This window comes from Cebus imitator, unplaced genomic scaffold, assembly GCF_001604975.1.
Source record: "Cebus imitator isolate Cc_AM_T3 unplaced genomic scaffold, Cebus_imitator-1.0 Scaffold260, whole genome shotgun sequence".
Classification (NCBI taxonomy): Eukaryota; Metazoa; Chordata; class Mammalia; order Primates; family Cebidae; genus Cebus; species Cebus imitator.
Genome location: NW_016107575.1, coordinates 244,401 through 262,968, shown reverse-complemented (window position 1 = coordinate 262,968; position 18,568 = coordinate 244,401). Strand labels below are relative to the sequence as shown.

At 45.3% G+C, this 18,568-nt stretch overlaps 3 protein-coding genes across 3 annotated transcripts in view; 2 read left to right on the top strand and 1 right to left on the bottom strand.

The window, feature by feature from the left end:
• ZC3HAV1 (zinc finger CCCH-type containing, antiviral 1) overlaps positions 1-5,189 on the top strand; it is a 75,477-nt gene extending 70,288 nt beyond the window's left edge. The window contains exon 13 of the mRNA XM_017499723.2: positions 1,295-5,189. Coding sequence (XP_017355212.1) covers positions 1,295-1,554 — 260 coding nt within the window. The 3' untranslated portion in view covers positions 1,555-5,189. The remainder of the gene's footprint in view (positions 1-1,294) is intronic.
• Positions 5,190-9,601: 4,412 nt separating this feature from the next.
• Positions 9,602-10,114, bottom strand: LOC108283395 (60S ribosomal protein L21-like). The gene has a single exon (XM_037728247.1). It carries the CDS (start codon positions 10,097-10,099, stop codon positions 9,617-9,619), a length of 483 nt encoding a protein of 160 aa, XP_037584175.1. The 5' UTR covers positions 10,100-10,114; the 3' UTR covers positions 9,602-9,616.
• A 972-nt stretch (positions 10,115-11,086) lies between these two features.
• Positions 11,087-18,568, top strand: part of ZC3HAV1L (zinc finger CCCH-type containing, antiviral 1 like) — a 10,097-nt gene continuing 2,615 nt past the window's right edge. The window contains exons 1-3 of the mRNA XM_017499722.2: positions 11,087-11,517; positions 12,513-12,648; positions 17,872-18,130. Of these exons, the coding sequence (XP_017355211.1) occupies positions 11,144-11,517; positions 12,513-12,648; positions 17,872-18,130 (769 nt within the window). The 5' untranslated portion in view covers positions 11,087-11,143. The remainder of the gene's footprint in view (positions 11,518-12,512; positions 12,649-17,871; positions 18,131-18,568) is intronic.

The following is an 18,568-nucleotide window of genomic DNA, read 5'->3' as shown; positions in this document are numbered from 1 at the left end:
TTTGCCCAGAATATCTAGTGTCCAACCTATTGAGGATAAGCAATGTTTCTGGAATTCAACCATTTAACTATAAAATGATAAAAATAACAAAAACAAAGTAAATGGAAAGTATATTAAACATTTGTTACCACAAGTAAATTCATTTTACTTATTGATTCTTGCATGGAAATCAGAGTTTGCAATATCTACTCATTCTCTTTAAAATGGCAGAGTAGCTTTCTTAAAAAATATTATTAGTATTTTTTTGATGCAGAGTTTCACTCTGTTGTCCAGGCGGGAGTGCAGTGGTGCGATCCTAGCTTACTGCAGCCTCAACTTACTGGGCTCAATCAATCTGCCTCACCTTCCTGAGTAGCTGGGACTACAAGTGCGTGCCACCATGCCTGGCTAATTTTTAATTTTTTTGTAGAGATGGAGTCTCCCCATGTTGCCCAGGCTGGTCTAGAATTCCTGGGCTCACCAGGTCCACCCACCTCAGCCTCCCATAATACTGGGATTACAGACATGAGCCACTGCACCCACCCAGAGTAGCAGTTGACAATGATAAAAAAATTTTAACTTGGCAGGAAATTGTTGGTCTGCTGTGTATGGAAGCAGCAATCATTATCTGAGGTTGTTTTAGAGTTGAGAACGAAGCATGGACTGACTCATCAATTCCAACTCTGCTCATTCAGCTCACCTTGGGTGAATTGCATGAATTGGTCCACGGTGTCGTCGTCATTTGGTCATTGCACCCAATGGTTCACACTATCAGCATGAGCTCTGCACTGTAGCAAACATTCCTCAGTCATGTCTATAGGGTTATATACTGTATTTAAGTTTGCCTGCCTAATAAATATGTTTTTTTTTTTTTGAGATGGAGTTTCACTCGGTCGCCCAGGCTGGAGTGCAGTGGTTTGATCTTGGCTCACTGCAACCTCTACCTCCTGGGTTCAGGCAATTCTTCTGCCTCAGCCTCCCGAGTAGCTGGGACTACAGGTGCATGCCAACACGCCTGGCTAATTTTCTTTTTATTTTTTAGTAGAGATGGGGTTTCACCATCTTGGACAGGCTGGTCTCAAACTCCTGATCTCATGATCCACCCACCTCAGCCTCCCAAAGTGCTGGGATTACAGGCGTGAGCCACCATGCCCATAAACATGTTTACAAGTGCAAAGGAAAGTTGATAAGTATCAGTAAGGTATTATTGATATATGCTTAAGTACAAGCCCATTTGATTGTGTATAACTAATCTTATAAACTATAATACCTTCTTTTATCATCACTCTTAACCTTTCTTTCTGATTCCTTCTAGGAAGTTACTTTGCAAAAGATGCCATCTATTCCCATAAAAATTGCCCGTATGATGCCAAAAACATCATGTTTGTAGCCCGAGTCCTGGTTGGAAATTTTACGGAAGGAAATAGGACGTACACGAGCCCTCCTCCCCTGTTCAACAGCTGTGTGGATACTAGGTTGAATCCCTCCGTTTTTGTCATCTTTCAGAAAGATCAGATTTACCCACAATATGTGATTGAATATACTGAAACAGACAAAGCCTGCGTGATTAGTTAGAACCGTTGAATACAGCGTCAGAAGGATGCCGTAACTATTCTGTTGCCTTGCAGAATAAATTGCCCCAGAAAGTACAGTTTTATATTTTAATGTCTTCGATCAGTGGTCCCCAAACTTTGCTACACATTTGAATCATCTGGAAAGTTTTAAACAAATTCTGATGCTCAGGTTGCACCCCTTAAATCATTTCTGGGCGTGAGTGCCAGGCAGTTGTATTTTTTAAAGCCCTTCTGATGATTCTAATGTGTTGGAAAGTTTACCTTGTCTCACATGTACCTGGCAAAGCTGATTTAAAAATTTTCTGTAATTGCAGCAACCTTTCTCTCCTGTCTACTCTTTTAGTTTACTGTATGCCATGGTTTTGTTTTGGCTATATTGAAAGAAAATTAATTTGGGAAATTTGGGAGAAATCTAGTCATGCCTATTGAAACAAGGATATAAGACATTAACAGCCTTAGAAGAAGGATTGTGAAAAGCTGGGGAGAAAATGCTTAAGGACATGCTAGGAAAAAAGGAAAATTGAAATGCTATTGCAGACATAGCTGCCATACTGTACCTTATCATTTTGATGAAACTGATTTGGAGCACCCATTTATTTATTGCTACATTTATTTAGGGGACAAACTCCATTCAGGTTGACTGTCTCTGGAATGTGGTAATAAGAGCTGCCACATATGGCTCAGAGAGAAGCAACCAACTGGAGTTAATTGCCCATTTGGGCTCTTTGTATAATGATGGCAAAGTAGACATTTATGTTCTAATTAATGTGATTATAGAGAAGGCCTTTTCTCAGGTCAGGCTTTTCATGAAAGTATTTTGAGAACAATGGATTGCAGTAACCAGCTTCACACAAGCATGACTGATAAATGCGAGTGCTATTGTAGTCTTGGCAAATAAGCCAAGAACCTAGGAGCGGGGTCATTCCTACCCAAGGGCCGGCCCTCTACGGAGACGAAATTGTTTCCTGGTGAGCACGGAATCAGAACGAAGAACAATATCCCAAAGAGGCCCTTTGCCTACCAGGAGCTTCTTTTTCTAAATATAATGGATTAGGTGGAATTGTAGTACCATCGGTTTTTATTTAGAGCAGGTAGAGTGCTTGGACCAATATTTCCTTCCTTCTTATGAACCAGGGTTTTCCTTCCAATTTTCTCTTTTCAACATTCCTTACCAGTCATCAGAGTTTCCTGTTTTCTTCTAGCAGACATGTTCAAGTCAGATTTAATTAGCATCAGAGTTGATTTTATATTAGTCAGATTTTGGATCATCACAGAGATTTCCACAACTCTGGCTTAAACGAGTCCACCAGTAAAAAATATAGAGATTTTTTTTTTTAGAGTAAGTTTGTGGGAGGGGGACCACAAATGCTTATTCTCATTCACTTATGTTTTTTCATGGTAGCTTTCATTTTGGAGTGTTCATTTTCTGAACTTGACCCTCACATTGTAGGGGTACAGTGTGTCCAACTCTTTCCAACAGCCCATTAGACACCACTAGCTGGATATTTCACAGGCATCTTTGATTCAACATATCCAAAGTGGAACTCTCCATCCTCCCCCCTCACATGAATCCTGTTTCTCACAGGATGCTGTGTGTAAGTGAACAGTATCATCATCTACCGATTGGCTCAAGCAGAAGTCATCTTTGACTTCTTGCTCTGCCTCCTGATAAATGTCTAAGCAGTTTCTAATCTAGTTTAACCTCTTAACTATCTCTGTTCCCAAGTTGTTTGATGTGTTTTCTTCACAGCAAGAAGCTTATCTTTTTTAAAATGTACTTAGTAATGCATATTCAAAGCACAAGTCCGATCAAGTCTTCAGGATAAAGTTCAAAACCACTATCATAGCCCCACGTGACCTCTCCCTCCCCTCCCCTCTGTGATTTCGTTTCTTCTGCACCAGCCACTCTGGCTTTCTTTCAGTTTTGTGGTTCCCATTTTCAGCTAGTTCAGTGGTTCTCATTGAGCACTTCTGCCTTTTTTTTTTTTTTTGACAAATACAAATGCATCTTCTCTATTATCCTCAAAATCTAATTCAGAGGTAATATGCTCCACCTACACACAATTTTAGAAATAAATTAAGAATTAAATAAAACTAATATTAACATAAAAAGGAAATAAAGGATACCTAACTTGGGAACAACTATAATTGAAGACCTAATGAAGTAGTCAGATGCTTACAACTATTTATAATGAATCAGTTTGAACTTAGAAGGTAGGAGATCAGACCATCTGTGGAAAAATGCAAACGAAGAGATACGAGTGGACATTACAGTAAAAACTAGGGATACAATAACTTCTTTGCATATGACAGTACTTATTTGTATATGATAAGAGAAAGAACGAATTAACCTTAACTGAAATAAAGATACTATGCAAGAAAATGTACAGATTGTCGATGTGGAGAAAATGAGGATATATTCTTACAGACGAGCTATAGATCATACATGAATGTCTAGTGAGACATTCAAAATTCGTATAGGGTGCAGAATAATTTCTTATTGTGAGGAACTGTCCAGTGTATTGCAAGATATTCTTCGTACTTGGCTCTCACAAACTAAATGCTAGTAGCGCCCCACTCTCACGCCCAGTCATGGTGACAACCACGAACCCCAACGGATCCGTTCACCCTTTTCAGAGCAGATATTTTGTAACATCCTCTTTCCTGTCCTGAAACAACTCATAGATAATAAAATTTACTTACCCACATGAATTTCTTAAAAAATCAATTTAATGCCCTAACTCTCTTATAAAGGAGAAACAGAAATTTGGAATGAAATGAAGATGAATTTTAAATGCTCAGGTATGACTATGCTGTATGTAACAGACAGATGTTTACTCTTCATTACAATTAGTAGGTTTGGATTTAAGAGCCGTTAGAGGCTACTTCCTGTAAACAAGTACAGGAAAATGAAACTAGAGGTATGGGGGACACTAGAATGAAAACCAGTGTTAGGGTAAGTCAAAACAGACCATATACATCATGTGTATATGGGAAAAAAAGCGAAATTACCTTACTTAAGGATAATAGGACAAGACAAATTACAGGTTGTCTCAGAGAAAACAAACGAGTTTTCTCTGAGCGTCCTACATACATGTCCAGCAGGACATTAGACAGTCGTACAGGGTACAGAGTAATTCCTCGTTGTGTGACATAACCCACACTGCAGGATGTCTGTCAGCCCTGGCTGCACCCACTCAGTACCGGTAGTAGTCCTCAATTGTGAAACCACCAACAACACATTGACCATAGTGAGAACCACTTTTTTTTCCGGTGACCTAGTGAATATCTAGCATCCTTAGATCGTCCCATCTGTTACTTCCCTAGAGTCAGATCCTTGCCTCCCAAACTCCTTATTTTTAAAATACTTTGCGCCTTGCTTTATTAATTTGTATTATGTATCCAAACTGAAATTATCTGCTTTCTGTATTAGAATGTAAGCCTCTGAGGGTTGGGTCAGTCTTGTTTGCTGTGCTATGCCTAATGCCCAGCCAAGCTGGGTGCTTTGTACACTGATATACTGGATAAATTTTGTTGAATAAATTAAGCTCAACTATTTATATTTCAATAGTTGAGTTGTATTGCTTCTGGTTCTTCAAGCATAATTTGAACTATCTAATAAAAATAAGTAATTAATTTGGTCTACTGCCTTTATTTGATCTATTTCTAGGTATCTCCAAAAAGATCATCAACTGCAGATTCCAATTATTCAATGGGGGAGAGATGATGTGTTTTGCCCCTTCCAGCTTTATCATTCCAGGGCTCAATAAGCAAGTCACCTGTGCAAGGTGCAATGGTAGTGATGGTCCCACATCTTTTGTCTGGGGACTTAGGGAAGGGCTGAAAGCTGCTAACACATCTTTCTTCCTTTGGTTTCAGGGTGTGGACAGGGCCAGGCTGAGCACAAAAGTTAAAAATATAAATGGTGATCAGCAGAATCACCCCATCAGCCATTCCTCCTTCAAAAGCCCTTCTCTACTATTTATTTATTATTTTTATTTTTGAGACAGTCTCGCTCTGTCGCCCAGGAAGGAGTGCAGTGGCACAATCTCAGCTCACTGCAACCTCCACCTCCCAGATTCAAGCAATTCTCCTGTCTCAGCCTCTTGAGGAGCTGGGATTACAGGTGCAAGCCATCACACCTTGTTTATTTTTGTATTTTTAGTAGAGACGGGGGTTCACCATATTGGCCAGGCTGGTCTTGAACTCCTGACCTCAGGTGATCTGCCTGGCTCAGCCTCCCAAAGTGCTGGGATTACAGGAGTGAACCACCACGCCCAGCCTCCAGCCTCCAGCCTCATTATCTTTTTTAATCACAAAGCTTTCAGTGGAGTGGAAGCAAGGGAGTGAGGGAAATAGGTAAGAAGAGCAAGTTCTATGGCAACAGAGATTTGATAAAGTGACATTTGACTTGGACGTCAATATAAATTAAAGCAAGGCGTGGCAAAGTCATTGCTGTCAAAGCACCCGGATTCAAACACACAAAAATGCTATCAAACCAAGCATGAGCAGATCTTGTTATTTTCTTTGTCAGAGTGCTCCCAAGAAAACCTTCCATTATCTAGTTTCTGGTGGACTCCTCAGTCCAGTCTTTAGTAGAAATGAAGTTATGGCCCAGCACGGTGCCTCACGCCGGTAATCCCAGCACTTTGGGAGGCTGAGGTGGGCCGATCACCTGAGGTCAGGAGTTTGAGACCAGCCTGGCCAAAATGGTGAAACCCTGTCTCTACTAAAAATACAAAAATAAGCCGGGCATGGTGGCTGGCACCTATAATCCCAGCTACTCAGGAGGTTGAGGCAGGAGAATCACTTGCACCCAGGAGGGCACCTGTAATCCCAGCTACTCAGGAGGTTGAGGCAGGTGAATCACTTAAACCCGGGAGGTGGAGGTTGCAATGAGTCAAGAAAGTGCCACTGCACTCCAGCCTGGATGACAAAGCGAGACTGTGTCTCAAAAAAAAAAAGGAAAAAAGCTAAATAGCAACCACTTTCCATTGTAAAGAGAAGTGCCATAAAAGGCAATACTTGGTTGAGTGCTAAGTGTGTGTGGCTGGGCCACGGGGGCCATGTTCCAGGATGTGTCTTGGAAAGAGTGCAGGGGATATCAGGCAGGTTTCATTTGGAATGTTAAGACCAGAGTGGATGATTTATAACAGTGATATCAATGCATGTCCCTGGAGTGAATTGGTTCTACTGCCTTTATTTGATCTCGTGCTACAGATGTGTGCCTGAGTGACCATCAGCTTGAAAATGAGCTTCAGAATCAGAGTGGGAGGAGACATCAGAAGTTTCCAGGATGGGGCCGGGCGTGGTGGCTCATGCCTGTAATCTAAGCACTTTGGAGGCCAAGGCGGGCCTTGGTTGGGAGTTCAAGATCAGCCTGACCAACATGGTGAAACCCCGTCTTAAAAAAAAAAAAAGTTTCCAGGATGTGCTTAAGCCTTAAAAGCTCCAATCTGAAAATACTACCTTCAATCAACCTCCTGTTTCTCTTTTCCATTCCCCTGTGAATCTGCCTGGCATCTGATGTCACCCTCTTCTCCCTGAAAACGCCATATTCGTCAATAAACAGTCTGCTCTGGGATCTTTCCTTTTTACCCCTCTATGCACTTCCCCATGAATGGTTTTAATTATTCCCAGACTTCAGGTGTCTGTCACACGCTCTGACTCCAGGATCTATGCCTCTGCTGAGATATATCTATATGTATCTATCTATAGATATATCTCTATGTATCTATCTATAGATATATAGATCTATACCTGAGCAGATCTATATATCCGCTGAGGAGTCAGATAACCTGTGCATGGTGTCACAGCTACTGAGTAACAGAACCAAGATTCTAAACCCGGAAGTTCTGCAGAGACAGTCTCTACCTCTTCCCTCTCACCTCCCCACCCTTCCCCCATTAACTCCTGCATTTACTCCTGGAGTTTTCTCCACACTCTGGCTCAGAGTCTTCCTCTCCACTTAAAATCCCCCCTTTTCCTTCAGTGTTCACTGTGGTCAACCCATGCAACACCCCTAGCCTTAGATGTCATTAACGCCTGTCTTCCCTATTCAGAGAGTCAACATCCATCACCCCATTGTCATCAGTCAGAATTACTGTAGAACTGCTGATCTTTTTTTTTTTTTTTTTTTATGGAGTCTTACTCTGTCACCCAGGCTGGAGTGCAATGGCTTGATCTCAGCTCACTGCAACCTCTGGGTTCAAGCGATTCTCCTGTCTCAGCCTCCTGAGTAGCTGGAATTACAGGCACCTGACACCATACCCAGCTAATTTTTAGTAGAGATGGGGTTTTGACACGTTGGCCAGGCTGGTCTTGAACTCCTGACCTCAGCTGAAGTTCAGCCTCCTGTCTCGGCCTCCCAAAGTGCTGGGATTACAGGCATGAGCCACTGCGTCTGGCCTAGAACTGATCTTTCTGAAATCCCAAACCTCTATATTCTACCTCTGACCCCAGCCTGGTTTTTAGCCCTCTTTCTCTACTACATTCTGTACATCGTCTTTCTCTTTTCACATACAGCCCCTTGCTGTCTTCACTCCTCCCTTACCCAGCCTCCAGCCGATTGTTCAGCCCCTGACTCCTCTTTTCTTTCCTTTCTTCCTTCCTCCCTCCCTTTCTCTTCCTTCCTTCCTTTGCTGCCTCCATCCTTTCTTCTCTTCCCTCCTCCCTCCCTCTCTTCCTTCCTTCTCTCTTTTTTTTGAGACAGGGTCTCACTCTGTCTCCCAGGCTGGAGTGCAGTGGCACAATGTCAGCTCACTGCAGCTTCTGCCTCCCAGGTTCAAGTGATTCTCCCATCTCGGCCTTCTGAGTTGCTGGGATTATAGGCATGTGCCACCATGCCTGGCTAATTTTTGTAATTTTGGGTAGAGACAGGGTTTTACCATGTTGCCAAGGCTGGTCTTGAACCCCTGATCTCAGGTGATCCACCTGCCTCGGCCTCCCAAAGTGGTGGGATTACAGGTGTGAGCCACTGCACCTGGTCCCCTGACCACTCTTTCAATTCATACTTTCAATCACCCAGAACCTTGGACCTTTAAGTCTCATCCACTGGCAAAACCTAGAGTGGATCAATTAAATTCTGTTCTTATACCTTGAAAGGTTTTTTTTTGTTGTTGTTGTGAGACAGTCTTGTTCCGTCACCAGGCTGGAGTGCACGGCGTGATCTCAGCTCAGTGCAACCTCGGCCTCTGGGGTTCAAGCAATTCTCCTGCCTCAGCCTCCCGAGTAGCTGGGACAGGTGCGTGCCACCACATCCAGCAGATTTTTGCATTTTTAGTAGAGATGGGGTTTCACTGTGTTAGCCAGGATGGTCTTGATCTCCTGACCTCATGATCCACTCGCCTTGGCCTACCAAAGTGCTGAGATTACAGGTGTGAGCCACTGCACCCGGCCCAGAGAGCTTTTAGGAGAATTGCAGCGTCGTTTGGATCAATGCCACTACTAATCTGTGGCCTTGGCGAGGCCCTCCCCACTGGTCCTACCTGTCAGTCTTTTCCCCGCTTCAAGTCAGTTTCATTAAGCCTTTATGGTCTCAAGTGACTCTCCACCACCCATTCTTGGTCTTGCCTTAAACTTAAAAAGACAAAACAAAACAAAGCTTACAAACTTATCTTCAGATGCTCTAGTTCCACACTGATCATCTCCTCCTTGAAACTCTCCTCTGTGTGTCCATGAATGACTCTTATTTTCCTCTGGCCTCTCCTTATCAGTTTATGTGTTAGGCTATGTTCCCTCAGGAGCAATCAGACAAGGATTGAATGCAAGCACTTTGCTTGGGAGGTGATCCTAAGAAACGCTGGCAGGGGAATGGGGACGTGGGACAGGGAGAGGAAGGAAGACTGTATGGGGAGTGCTGATGAGGAGGTGTGGCTGTGGACAACTGGGGCTCACTTCCACTGAGGAAACCCCGGGAGACCATGGAATGTACACCTCCAAGTGGTTCCACATGGGGAATAATGAGTTGGGTTGTTTGAACCATTACTGGGGAGGAACAACTTTCCTGCACCCTCTTTTTTTTTTTTAACAGTCCAGAGGTCTTTTATTTTTTTTAACACCTATTATGCCATGAATTCATATGGAATAGGTTCCAGCAGCTCAGGCTCCTTCCCATTGGTTCTCACACAGTGCACTTCTCTGGGTGGAGCAGGCTGGTGCTTCAGTTGAACCCAGGTACCTTTCTCTTTGGCTTCTTTCTTTTTCTGATCATTTTCCTTCACACGTTTTAGGAAGCTATCTCGGCTCTTAGAGTGCTTGATGTGCTCAATATGCACATTAATTCTCTTGGCAAGAATCTTGTCCTTAACTTGTTTGTTTACAACAATGCCAACAGCATGCTGGGGAATACTGCAGACTCTTCCAGTTTTGCCATGATAACACCTGTGAGGCATTCCTTTTTGAACAGTACCCGTTCCCTTGATGTCTACAATATCACCTTTCATACAGATTCTCATATACGTGGACAAAGGAACAACTCCATGTTTTCTAAAAGGTCTAGAGAACATATATCGAGTGCCTCTCTTCTTTCCCTTTGTGTTTGTCATTTTGGCGAATTACTGGAAGATGGTGGTTCCGGCCGAAAGGCCCTGCACCTTCTTAAGTTCAGTTCTGAGGGGCTGCAAATTTAACTGACAAGAGAAAAAATATATATGTAAATGGCAGTGCACAAAAGAAGTGATGATGATTTATATGCCTAAATTAATAGAGGAGAGAGGGGGGCAAAAGGCTCCTATAGGAAGAACAAAGGGGTTTCTAGGGGAACAAACAGGAGAAAAGGAAGTTTGTGATCATGTGAACACTTATATCACATCTCAATTCTAGCCACCTTCCAAAAGAGCTCAGCAAGGCCCCGTGGGGTGGCTCACACCTGTAATTCCAGTGCTCCGGGAGGCGGAGGCAGGTGGATTGCTTGAGAAGTTCAAGACCAGCCTGGGCAACATGGGGAGACCCCGTTTCTGCAAAACAAAACAAACAAACAAACAAAAATCATGGTGCGAACCTTCGGCCGCAGCTACTCAGGAGGCTGAGGTGGGAGGATGGCTTGAGCCTAGTTACACGCTACAGCGAACTACGATCGCGCCACTGCATTCCAGCTGGGCGACAGAGCGAGACCTTATCTCCGAAAACAAAACAAAAAATAACATAAAATAAAATCCAACAACAACAACAACAAAAATCCCAGAAGTGCTCAGCAGCCACATGTGGGTAGAGGCCACCTTCCCTGAAGCAGCCCAGCCATTCACCTCCTACCGCCTTTTACCCATTCTGCCTTCACCGCAGGTCTCCCTAACACTACTAGTTGTCTTACTTGGTAGCGAGTCCTTTGTGACTCCCACTGTACAAGCCCCTCAAGGCCAGGCCCGGGCAGAGCAGACGCTCTATCAACGCTGTCCCGGGCAGGGGATCCGCAGGCGCCGTACACTACTTCCACGCGCCGGGGCCGCCCCTCGCCCGGCCTCCCGCAGGCCCACCCCTCGCCAGGCCCAGGCCCACCCCCGGGATGTTCGCTGGAAATCGTGGACGTGACTGGGAGGAGCCTGCCCGCCCCGGCTCTCCGCGCGGCGCGTACAGGGCCCGCGCCAGCGACTATGGCGGAGCCCACCGTGTGCTCCTTCCTCACCAAGGTGCTGTGCGCCCACGGCGGCCGCATGTTCCTGCGGGACCTGCGCGGCCACGTGGAGCTGTCGGAGGCCAGGCTCCAGGACGTGCTGCAGCGCGCCGGGCCCGAGCGCTTCCTGCTGCAGGAGGTGGAGACGCAGGAGGGCCTCGGGGACCCGGAGGCCGAGGCGGCGGCCGGCGCGGTGGGCGGCGGCGGCGGCGGCGGCGCCTCCGCCTGGAGGGTTGTGGCTGTGTCCTCCGTGCGCCTCTGCGCGCGCTACCAGCGCGGCGAGTGCCAGGCCTGCGACCAGCTGCACTTCTGCCGCCGCCACATGCTGGGCAAGTGCCCCAACCGGGACTGCTGGTGAGAGGGCGGCAGCGGCGGCCCGGGTGGGCGGGCGGGGACTGTGGGCGCAGGCCGCGGGCCTGGCCATCCGGCCGGAAGCGGCAGCGACTGGAAGGGGGCTTCGTCCCGAGCGGGGCCGTGACTGGATCACCCCCTCCCGCAGGCCCTTCCCCGGGCGGCCTCCCCTGCGCTCCCAGCCGCGGGGCGGAAAGGCGCGAAGGTCCGCTCAGTGGAGACCTCTCAGCCGCCCCCGCCAGAAAAGTTGCGGCCCCGCCCCCCGGATTCTGCACGGCGCAGCCGGGTTCAATCCTGACTGATTTTGGAGTTCGCTTACTCCGGTGATCTTTGGCGGGAGGTGGGGGACGGGGGCATCCGAGGATCCCATGAGATCCCTGGACTCTTTAACCGGAAATCGCCCGTTCCCCCGTATTCACACACTTTTGCAGAAGCGGGTCTGCGCCCTCTAGGTTTAACAGCGCGGAGCCAGCCTCACCCAAGAAGCAGGGCTGGATGGCTTGGGTGAGGCCGTGTGGTTCTTGACTGCCAGAGCTGGGGTTCCTGGCCGCCTCCTGACTCCAGACTCTGCTTCACATCCCTGAATTTTCCTTGGTTGTTCCCCTCCCCCTCAACCCCAAAGTGGTGCTGGGGATAGGGACGCTTTCTTTTTCACGTTGGTGGACTGTGGGGGTGGGCAGCTGTCGCCGGGGAGAAGGTCAAGTGCAGTGGCCTACGGAGCAGATGCGCACCCTCGGGCGAGGTGGGCTACACGGGAGAGGGGTGCCCTCGGCTTCAGAGCATCCCGACTAAAAATTCACATGACCTTGGGAGAAGAGTTGCTTCAACCCAACTTCCTTATTTTCTTTCCATCAGTGCTTATTAGATACTCTCCATGGTTTCATGACAATTACTCAGCTTCACATGTATTAAATAAATTGAAAGCTGCTCAAGGCAAGGAATTTGACAGACTGGTCCTTCTTCACCTGGGCATCTGACCGAGGTCTCTGTTCTCCTAGGTCTACCTGTACCCTTTCCCATGATATCCACACACCTGTCAACATGCAGGTCCTGAAAAACCATGGACTTTTTGGCCTCAATGAAGCCCAGCTTCGGATCCTGCTTTTGCAGAATGACCCCTGTCTTTTACCAGAGGTGAGTCACCAAAGAGTCACCCTCAGGTCACATCTGTTACAAGTACTTTCCCCATTTTCTTTTGGCTTTAGATATTAGTTTTAATTGCTTTGAAGCAACATGATTCCGTTTCAAATGTGTTAAAGGTACCCACTACAATTGCTATCGTGGCAAAATAGTATGTTTTGGTTTAGCCATACAGAAGTTTTAAAAACAAAATAGTACAAATCCCAAGAGCGATTTGGAACATCAATGAAGACCACCAATTAAACTCAAGGTTTTCTAATCTAGCACAATGATGCTATCATAGACACCTCCACTTTGCCAGAAGAGGAGTGGGAAGAAGGGAAGATGTTGAGAAAACAGAGGACAGTTCATACATGTGGCCTGATTTTAACTCTAAGGCATTTCAGAGTCTAGAAGGGAAGAAAGCCACAAGGCTAGAGGGAGGAGCCGGAGCCTTTGGTGCAGGTGGCAGAGGCTGCCCTCAAGGCAGCAGAATGTGTACGAGAAGGCAGTCCTGGAGGTGATCTTTGGAATCAGTAGGTTTCCTCCTGACGTGCATGATATTGTTTCATTTCTTTGAGCACTGAAACCAAGTCTAGTACGTCATGGTTGTGAGCCAGATGCATTCCAGCCAACCGTGTTGCCCAAAGTAGATCCAAGCAGTAGCTGGAGCAGGTTATTGGCAGGAAGGGCGAGGAGGGTGGCCGCAGCCGTGAGGCTGGGTCCAGTCCTTCCTCTCTCCGAGAGAAGGGGTGGTGCCACTGCTATTTGCCTTTTAATTTTTTTTTTTTTTTTTTTTTTTTTTGAGATGTAGTTTCGCTCTTGTTGCCCAGCTGGATTGCAATGGCGCGATCTTGGCTCGCCTCAATCTCTGCCTCCTGGGTTCAAGCAATTCTCCTACCTCAGCCTCCCAAGTAGCTGGGATTACAGGCATGTACCACCATGCCTGGCTAATTTTGTATTTTTAGTAGAGATGGGGTTTCTCCACGTTGGTCTGGCTGGTCTTGAACTCCTGACCTCAGGTGATCCGCCCTCCTCAGCCTCCCAAAGAGCTGAGATTATAGGAGTGACCCTCACGCCCAGCCTGCCTTTTAATTTTATAGTACTTTTTGATACATGGAAGTTTAATATTTTTATTTTGTCAAATCTATTGAATCTTTTTTTGGTGTGCCCTTTTTTGGGGTGTATCCTGGGCCCAGTCTTACATTTTCATGTTAGACTCCTTCAGTGTTTTGTGAGCAGCTGATGGGTTGGCGGAACATACACCAGGAGCCTCCCTTCCCCCCCTACCTCCACCTGTCCTCATCACCTGGGACTGGAAGTAGGTGATGTGGTACAAAAGGTGACTGTGTGGACAGCAGGGACCATGGAAAAAAACAGTGCATGAGGCAAGAATGGTGCCTCACATGTGTATGAAATGCCTGATGATTGCTTTTACCACTCTCTCAGTAAAAAAAGACAGTAGACAAATATGTAAGTTTCATGCTGGTGCATTAATGGACAAATTTCTAGAAAAATGGAGCTCATCAAAATAAATTCAAGAAGCAATGGAAAGCCAAAATAGTCTTGTAAAAAACTTTAAAATAAAAGCATTAAACAAACCCCAGAGCATTAGTTAAAAGGCTTGCACAAGAAAACATCAGGCTTATATAGGTTTTTGTTTTGTTTTGTTTTGTTTTGAGACAGTGTTTCACTCTGTCACACAGGCTGGAGTACCTCAGCTCACTGTAGCCTCTGCCTCTCGGGTTCAAGTGACTCTCCCACCTCAGCCTCCTGATTAGCTGGGACTACAGGCATGTACCACCATGCCCAGCTAATTTTTGTACTTTTTGGTAGAGACAGTGTTTTGCTGTGTTGGCCAGGCTGGTCTTAAACGCCCAATCTGAAGTGAACACCCTGCCTTGGCCTCCCAAAGTGTTGGGATTACAGGCACGAGCCACTGTGCCTGGCCAGGCTTATATAGCTTTATAGTTGAATTCTATCAAAATTTTTCCTTATTGAAGTATAGCTGATAAATAAACATTTTATATTTATAGTGTATAATGTGATGTTTTAATATATTTACATTGTGAATTGATTGCAATGATTAAACTAATTAACATATCATTACATAGCTATTATTTTTTGGTGTGGTAAGGACAGCAACTTTCAGGTATACAGTAGGTTATTGTTAACTACAGTCATCATGCTGTACAGATTTCCAGAAGTTTATCCTAATTGAAACTTTGTTCCCTACGACCTACATCTGCCCATTCTCCTGAATTCTAACAAATTTATATGGAACAGGCAGTTCTAATGTTTGGAGTAGGTCTAGGATCTATTTTCCATGATCTCTAATACATTCTTGAACCACTATCATACTAATTAGTTTATATTTCATTTTTAAGGTTTATGTATTAACTCTTTTGGAGACGTGGTCTCGCTCTGTCATCCAGGCTGGAGTGCAGAGACAGGGTTTCGCCATGTTGCCCAGGCTGGTCATAGCTCACTGCAACCTTGACCTCCTGGACTCAAGCATTCCTTTTGCTTCAGCCTCTCGAGTAGCTGGGACTACAGGTGTGCACCACCACACCCAGCTACTTTTGTTTTGTTTTGTTTTGTTTTTTGAGATAGAATCTTGCTCCTTTGCCTAGGCTGGAGTGCAGTGGCGTGATCTTGGCTCACTGCAACCTCTGCCTCCCTCCCTGGTTCAAGTGATTCTTCTGCCTCAGCCTCCCGAGTAGCTGGAATTGCAGGTGCTTGCTACTATGCCCAGCTAATTTTTGCATTTTGAGTAGAGATGGGATTTTGGCATTTTGGCCAGGCTGGTCTCAAACTCCTGACCTCAGGTGATCTGCCCACCCCAGCCTTACAAAGTGCTGGGATAATAGGCGTGAGCCACTGCACCTGGCCCCCAGCTACTTCTTTTGTTTTGTTTTGTAGATAGAGTCTTGCTCTGTTGCCCAGACTGGAGTGTAGTAGTGTGATCTCAGCTCACTGCAACCTCTGCCTCCCAGGTTCAAGCAATTCTCATGCCTCGGCCTCCTGAGTAGCTGGGACTAAAGGCACGTGCCACCATGACCAGCTACTTTGTTGTATTTTTAGTAGAGATGGGGTTTTGCCATGTTGCCTATGTTTGCACATGTTGCCCTGGTCTCAAACTCCTGAGCTCAGGCAATCCGCCTGCTTGGCCTCCCAAAGTGTTAGGATTTATAGCTGTGAGCCACCATGCCTGACCTACTTTAAAAATTTTTTTGTGGAGACAAGATTTTGCTGTGTTGCCTAGGCTGGTTTCGAACTCCTGGATTCAAGCAGTTTGCCATCCTTGGTCTCCCAAAGTGCTAGGAGTATAGCCGTGAGCCACTGTGCCTGGCTAATTTTGTTTGTTTCATCAATTCATGTTTCCTTTTCCAAATAAGCTTTAGAATCACTTATTGTTATGCATCGCTAACCAACAACAACAACAAAAAAAATAGAATCACTTAAATTCCTAAAACTATTTTACAGGAATTCTTTGAGAGGGGTAGAATTTGCATTAAAGTTATGAATTTATTTTAGAAAGTTGACATCACAATTATAAATAGGATGCTGTTTCGTTTGAAACCAGGTCATCTGTGTCTTGTAGGATTTCCTACATTTTAGATTTGACTGATTACATTCCTGTAGTACTATTTAACATGTTCCTGTATCCCTCAAATTTTGATCAGATTTAGGATTTATTTTATATATATATAAAATTTTATTTTTAAGACGGAGTCTCGCTGTATTGCCCAGGCTGGAGTGCAGTGGCGCGATCTTGGCTCACTGCAACCCTCACCTCCGGAGTTCAAGTGATTCTCCTGCCTCAGCCTCCCCAGTGGTGGCGATTACAGGTGCGCACCACTGCTCCTGGCTAATTTTTGTGTTTTTAGTAGAAACGGCGTTTCACCATGTTGGCCAGGCTGCTCTTGAACTCCTAACCTCAGGTGATCCTCCTGCCTTGGCCTCCCAAAGTGCTGGGATTACAAGTGTGAGCCACCATGCTCAGCCAGGATTTATTTTATACCAAGAATTTTTTTACATGTGAAGCATTGTTAATGGTGACTCACCATCCCATTTGCCTGGGGCTAAGGAGTTTCCGGGATGTCAGACTTTCATGGCAAAACCTGGACAGTTCTATTTCCTGTTGTGTCACATCAGGAGGCATATAATGTCAATATAATGTCATCTTCATGTGTGAGGTTAAGACTGGTGTGTGGTTTCAGGGTCAACAGCCATCATGATCCATCATTATGAAGTTCCCCATCAGCATGGTCTTGGTTTGTCTGGGATAGACCCAGTTTATATTAGTTGTCCCAGTGCGATTATTAATAGTGCTTCCTTGCACCCAAAAAAGCCCTTATCTGGATCATAAATTATATCTTTGTGCCACCCCTTGAAATTGGTTTCCCTGGAAGCAGAGCCTGAGATAGGGACCCAGGTCCATGTGATTTTTTGGGGGGCCAGCTTTTCAGGAAAACCCAGTATGGGAGTGAGAGAAGCAGGATCTAAGGAAGGAAAAGCTACAAGCAAGTAAGGTCTGGCCCTGACTTGATTCAAGGGGAACTGTGGAATTAACATCACACTGAGTCTGGCTTTGAGGCACTCCAGCATTTTTTTTTTTAGCTCCATCTAAGTCATTCATTGGCTACAGGCTTTGGAGGCAGGGAGTAGGTTAGTTGAGAGTGCAAGGTAAGAGAGGGGCAGCTGTGAGTCATGAGCACCCAGCGCCTACAGCACCTGGAGTGTGGCTAGTACCACTACACTATCATCAGGCTTTCACCCAAAGATTTTAACAGCCACTGGTGATCAGAAGATGTCATTTAGTCTTCACTTTAGCTAGAGAAGCTATAGTCTATTGGCTTAAAAGATAAAGTGAAAACTAATATTGCCTGGGTGTGGTGGCTCATACCTGTAATCCCAGCACTTTGGAAGGCTGAGGTGGGCAGGTCACCTGAAGTCAGGAGTTCGAGACCAGCTTGGCCAACATGGCTAAACCTCATCTCTACTGAAAATACAAAAATTAGCTGGGTGTGGTGGTGAACGCCTGTAGTCCCAGCTACTCAAGAGGCTGAGGCAGGAGAATCGCCTGAACCAGGAGCTGCAGGATGCAGTGAGCCAAGATTGTGCCACTGCACTCCAGCCTGGGCGTCAGAGAGAGACTCCATCTCCCCCCAACCCCCAACAACAACAACAAAAAAGAAAACTAATATTTCAGATGTTGCCTCATTTCTGTACCAGGTCTGTTTGCTCTACAACAAAGGGGAAGCCCTTTATGGCTACTGCAACCTCAAGGATAAATGCAACAAGTTTCACGTATGCAAATCCTTTGTGAAGGGAGAGTGTAAACTTCAGACCTGCAAAAGGTCCCATCAGCTTATCCATGCCGCATCCTTGAAGCTGCTGCAGGACCAAGGATTGAATATTCCAAGTGTTGTGAATTTTCAGATAATATCCACCTACAAGCATATGAAGCTGCACAAGATGCTTGAAAATACAGGTAGGAATATCCAAGGAGGAAGGAGAACTATCAACGATAGAATTTTGGGATGCTTCACTGTAAAGAAGTAAGAACAGTAAGGTGAAAGTGAGTCTGGGGGTGAAGCAGTTCCTATGTTAATTTCAGCTTTAGTCTTGGGAAAGTTTATAATAGTCAACATTTTATTGTATAGAATAGTGACCCTAACCAAAGGAGGGAAGAGATGGAGTTTATCTTTAGCGCTGTTACTGCCAGCCACTAGAATCTGCCCGAGCCATTGAAGAGTAGCTTGTTGGTAGGTTGGAGGTCAGGAAGTAGGTAGAACAGTTTTAACAGCGTGATTAGAAAAAAGAGGAAGGAGATGGGCCAGTGACTGGAAAAGTAAGATTAATGTAGGATGGCTTTCTTTTCATAAATAGAATTTTTTGCTTTGTTAGTTTTTTTTTTTTTTTTTTTTTT

Coding starts and splice junctions, on each gene's coding strand:
- LOC108283395 (XM_037728247.1), bottom strand. CDS start 10,099: ATGACAAACACAAAGGGAAAGAAGAGAGGCACTCGATATATGTTCTCT.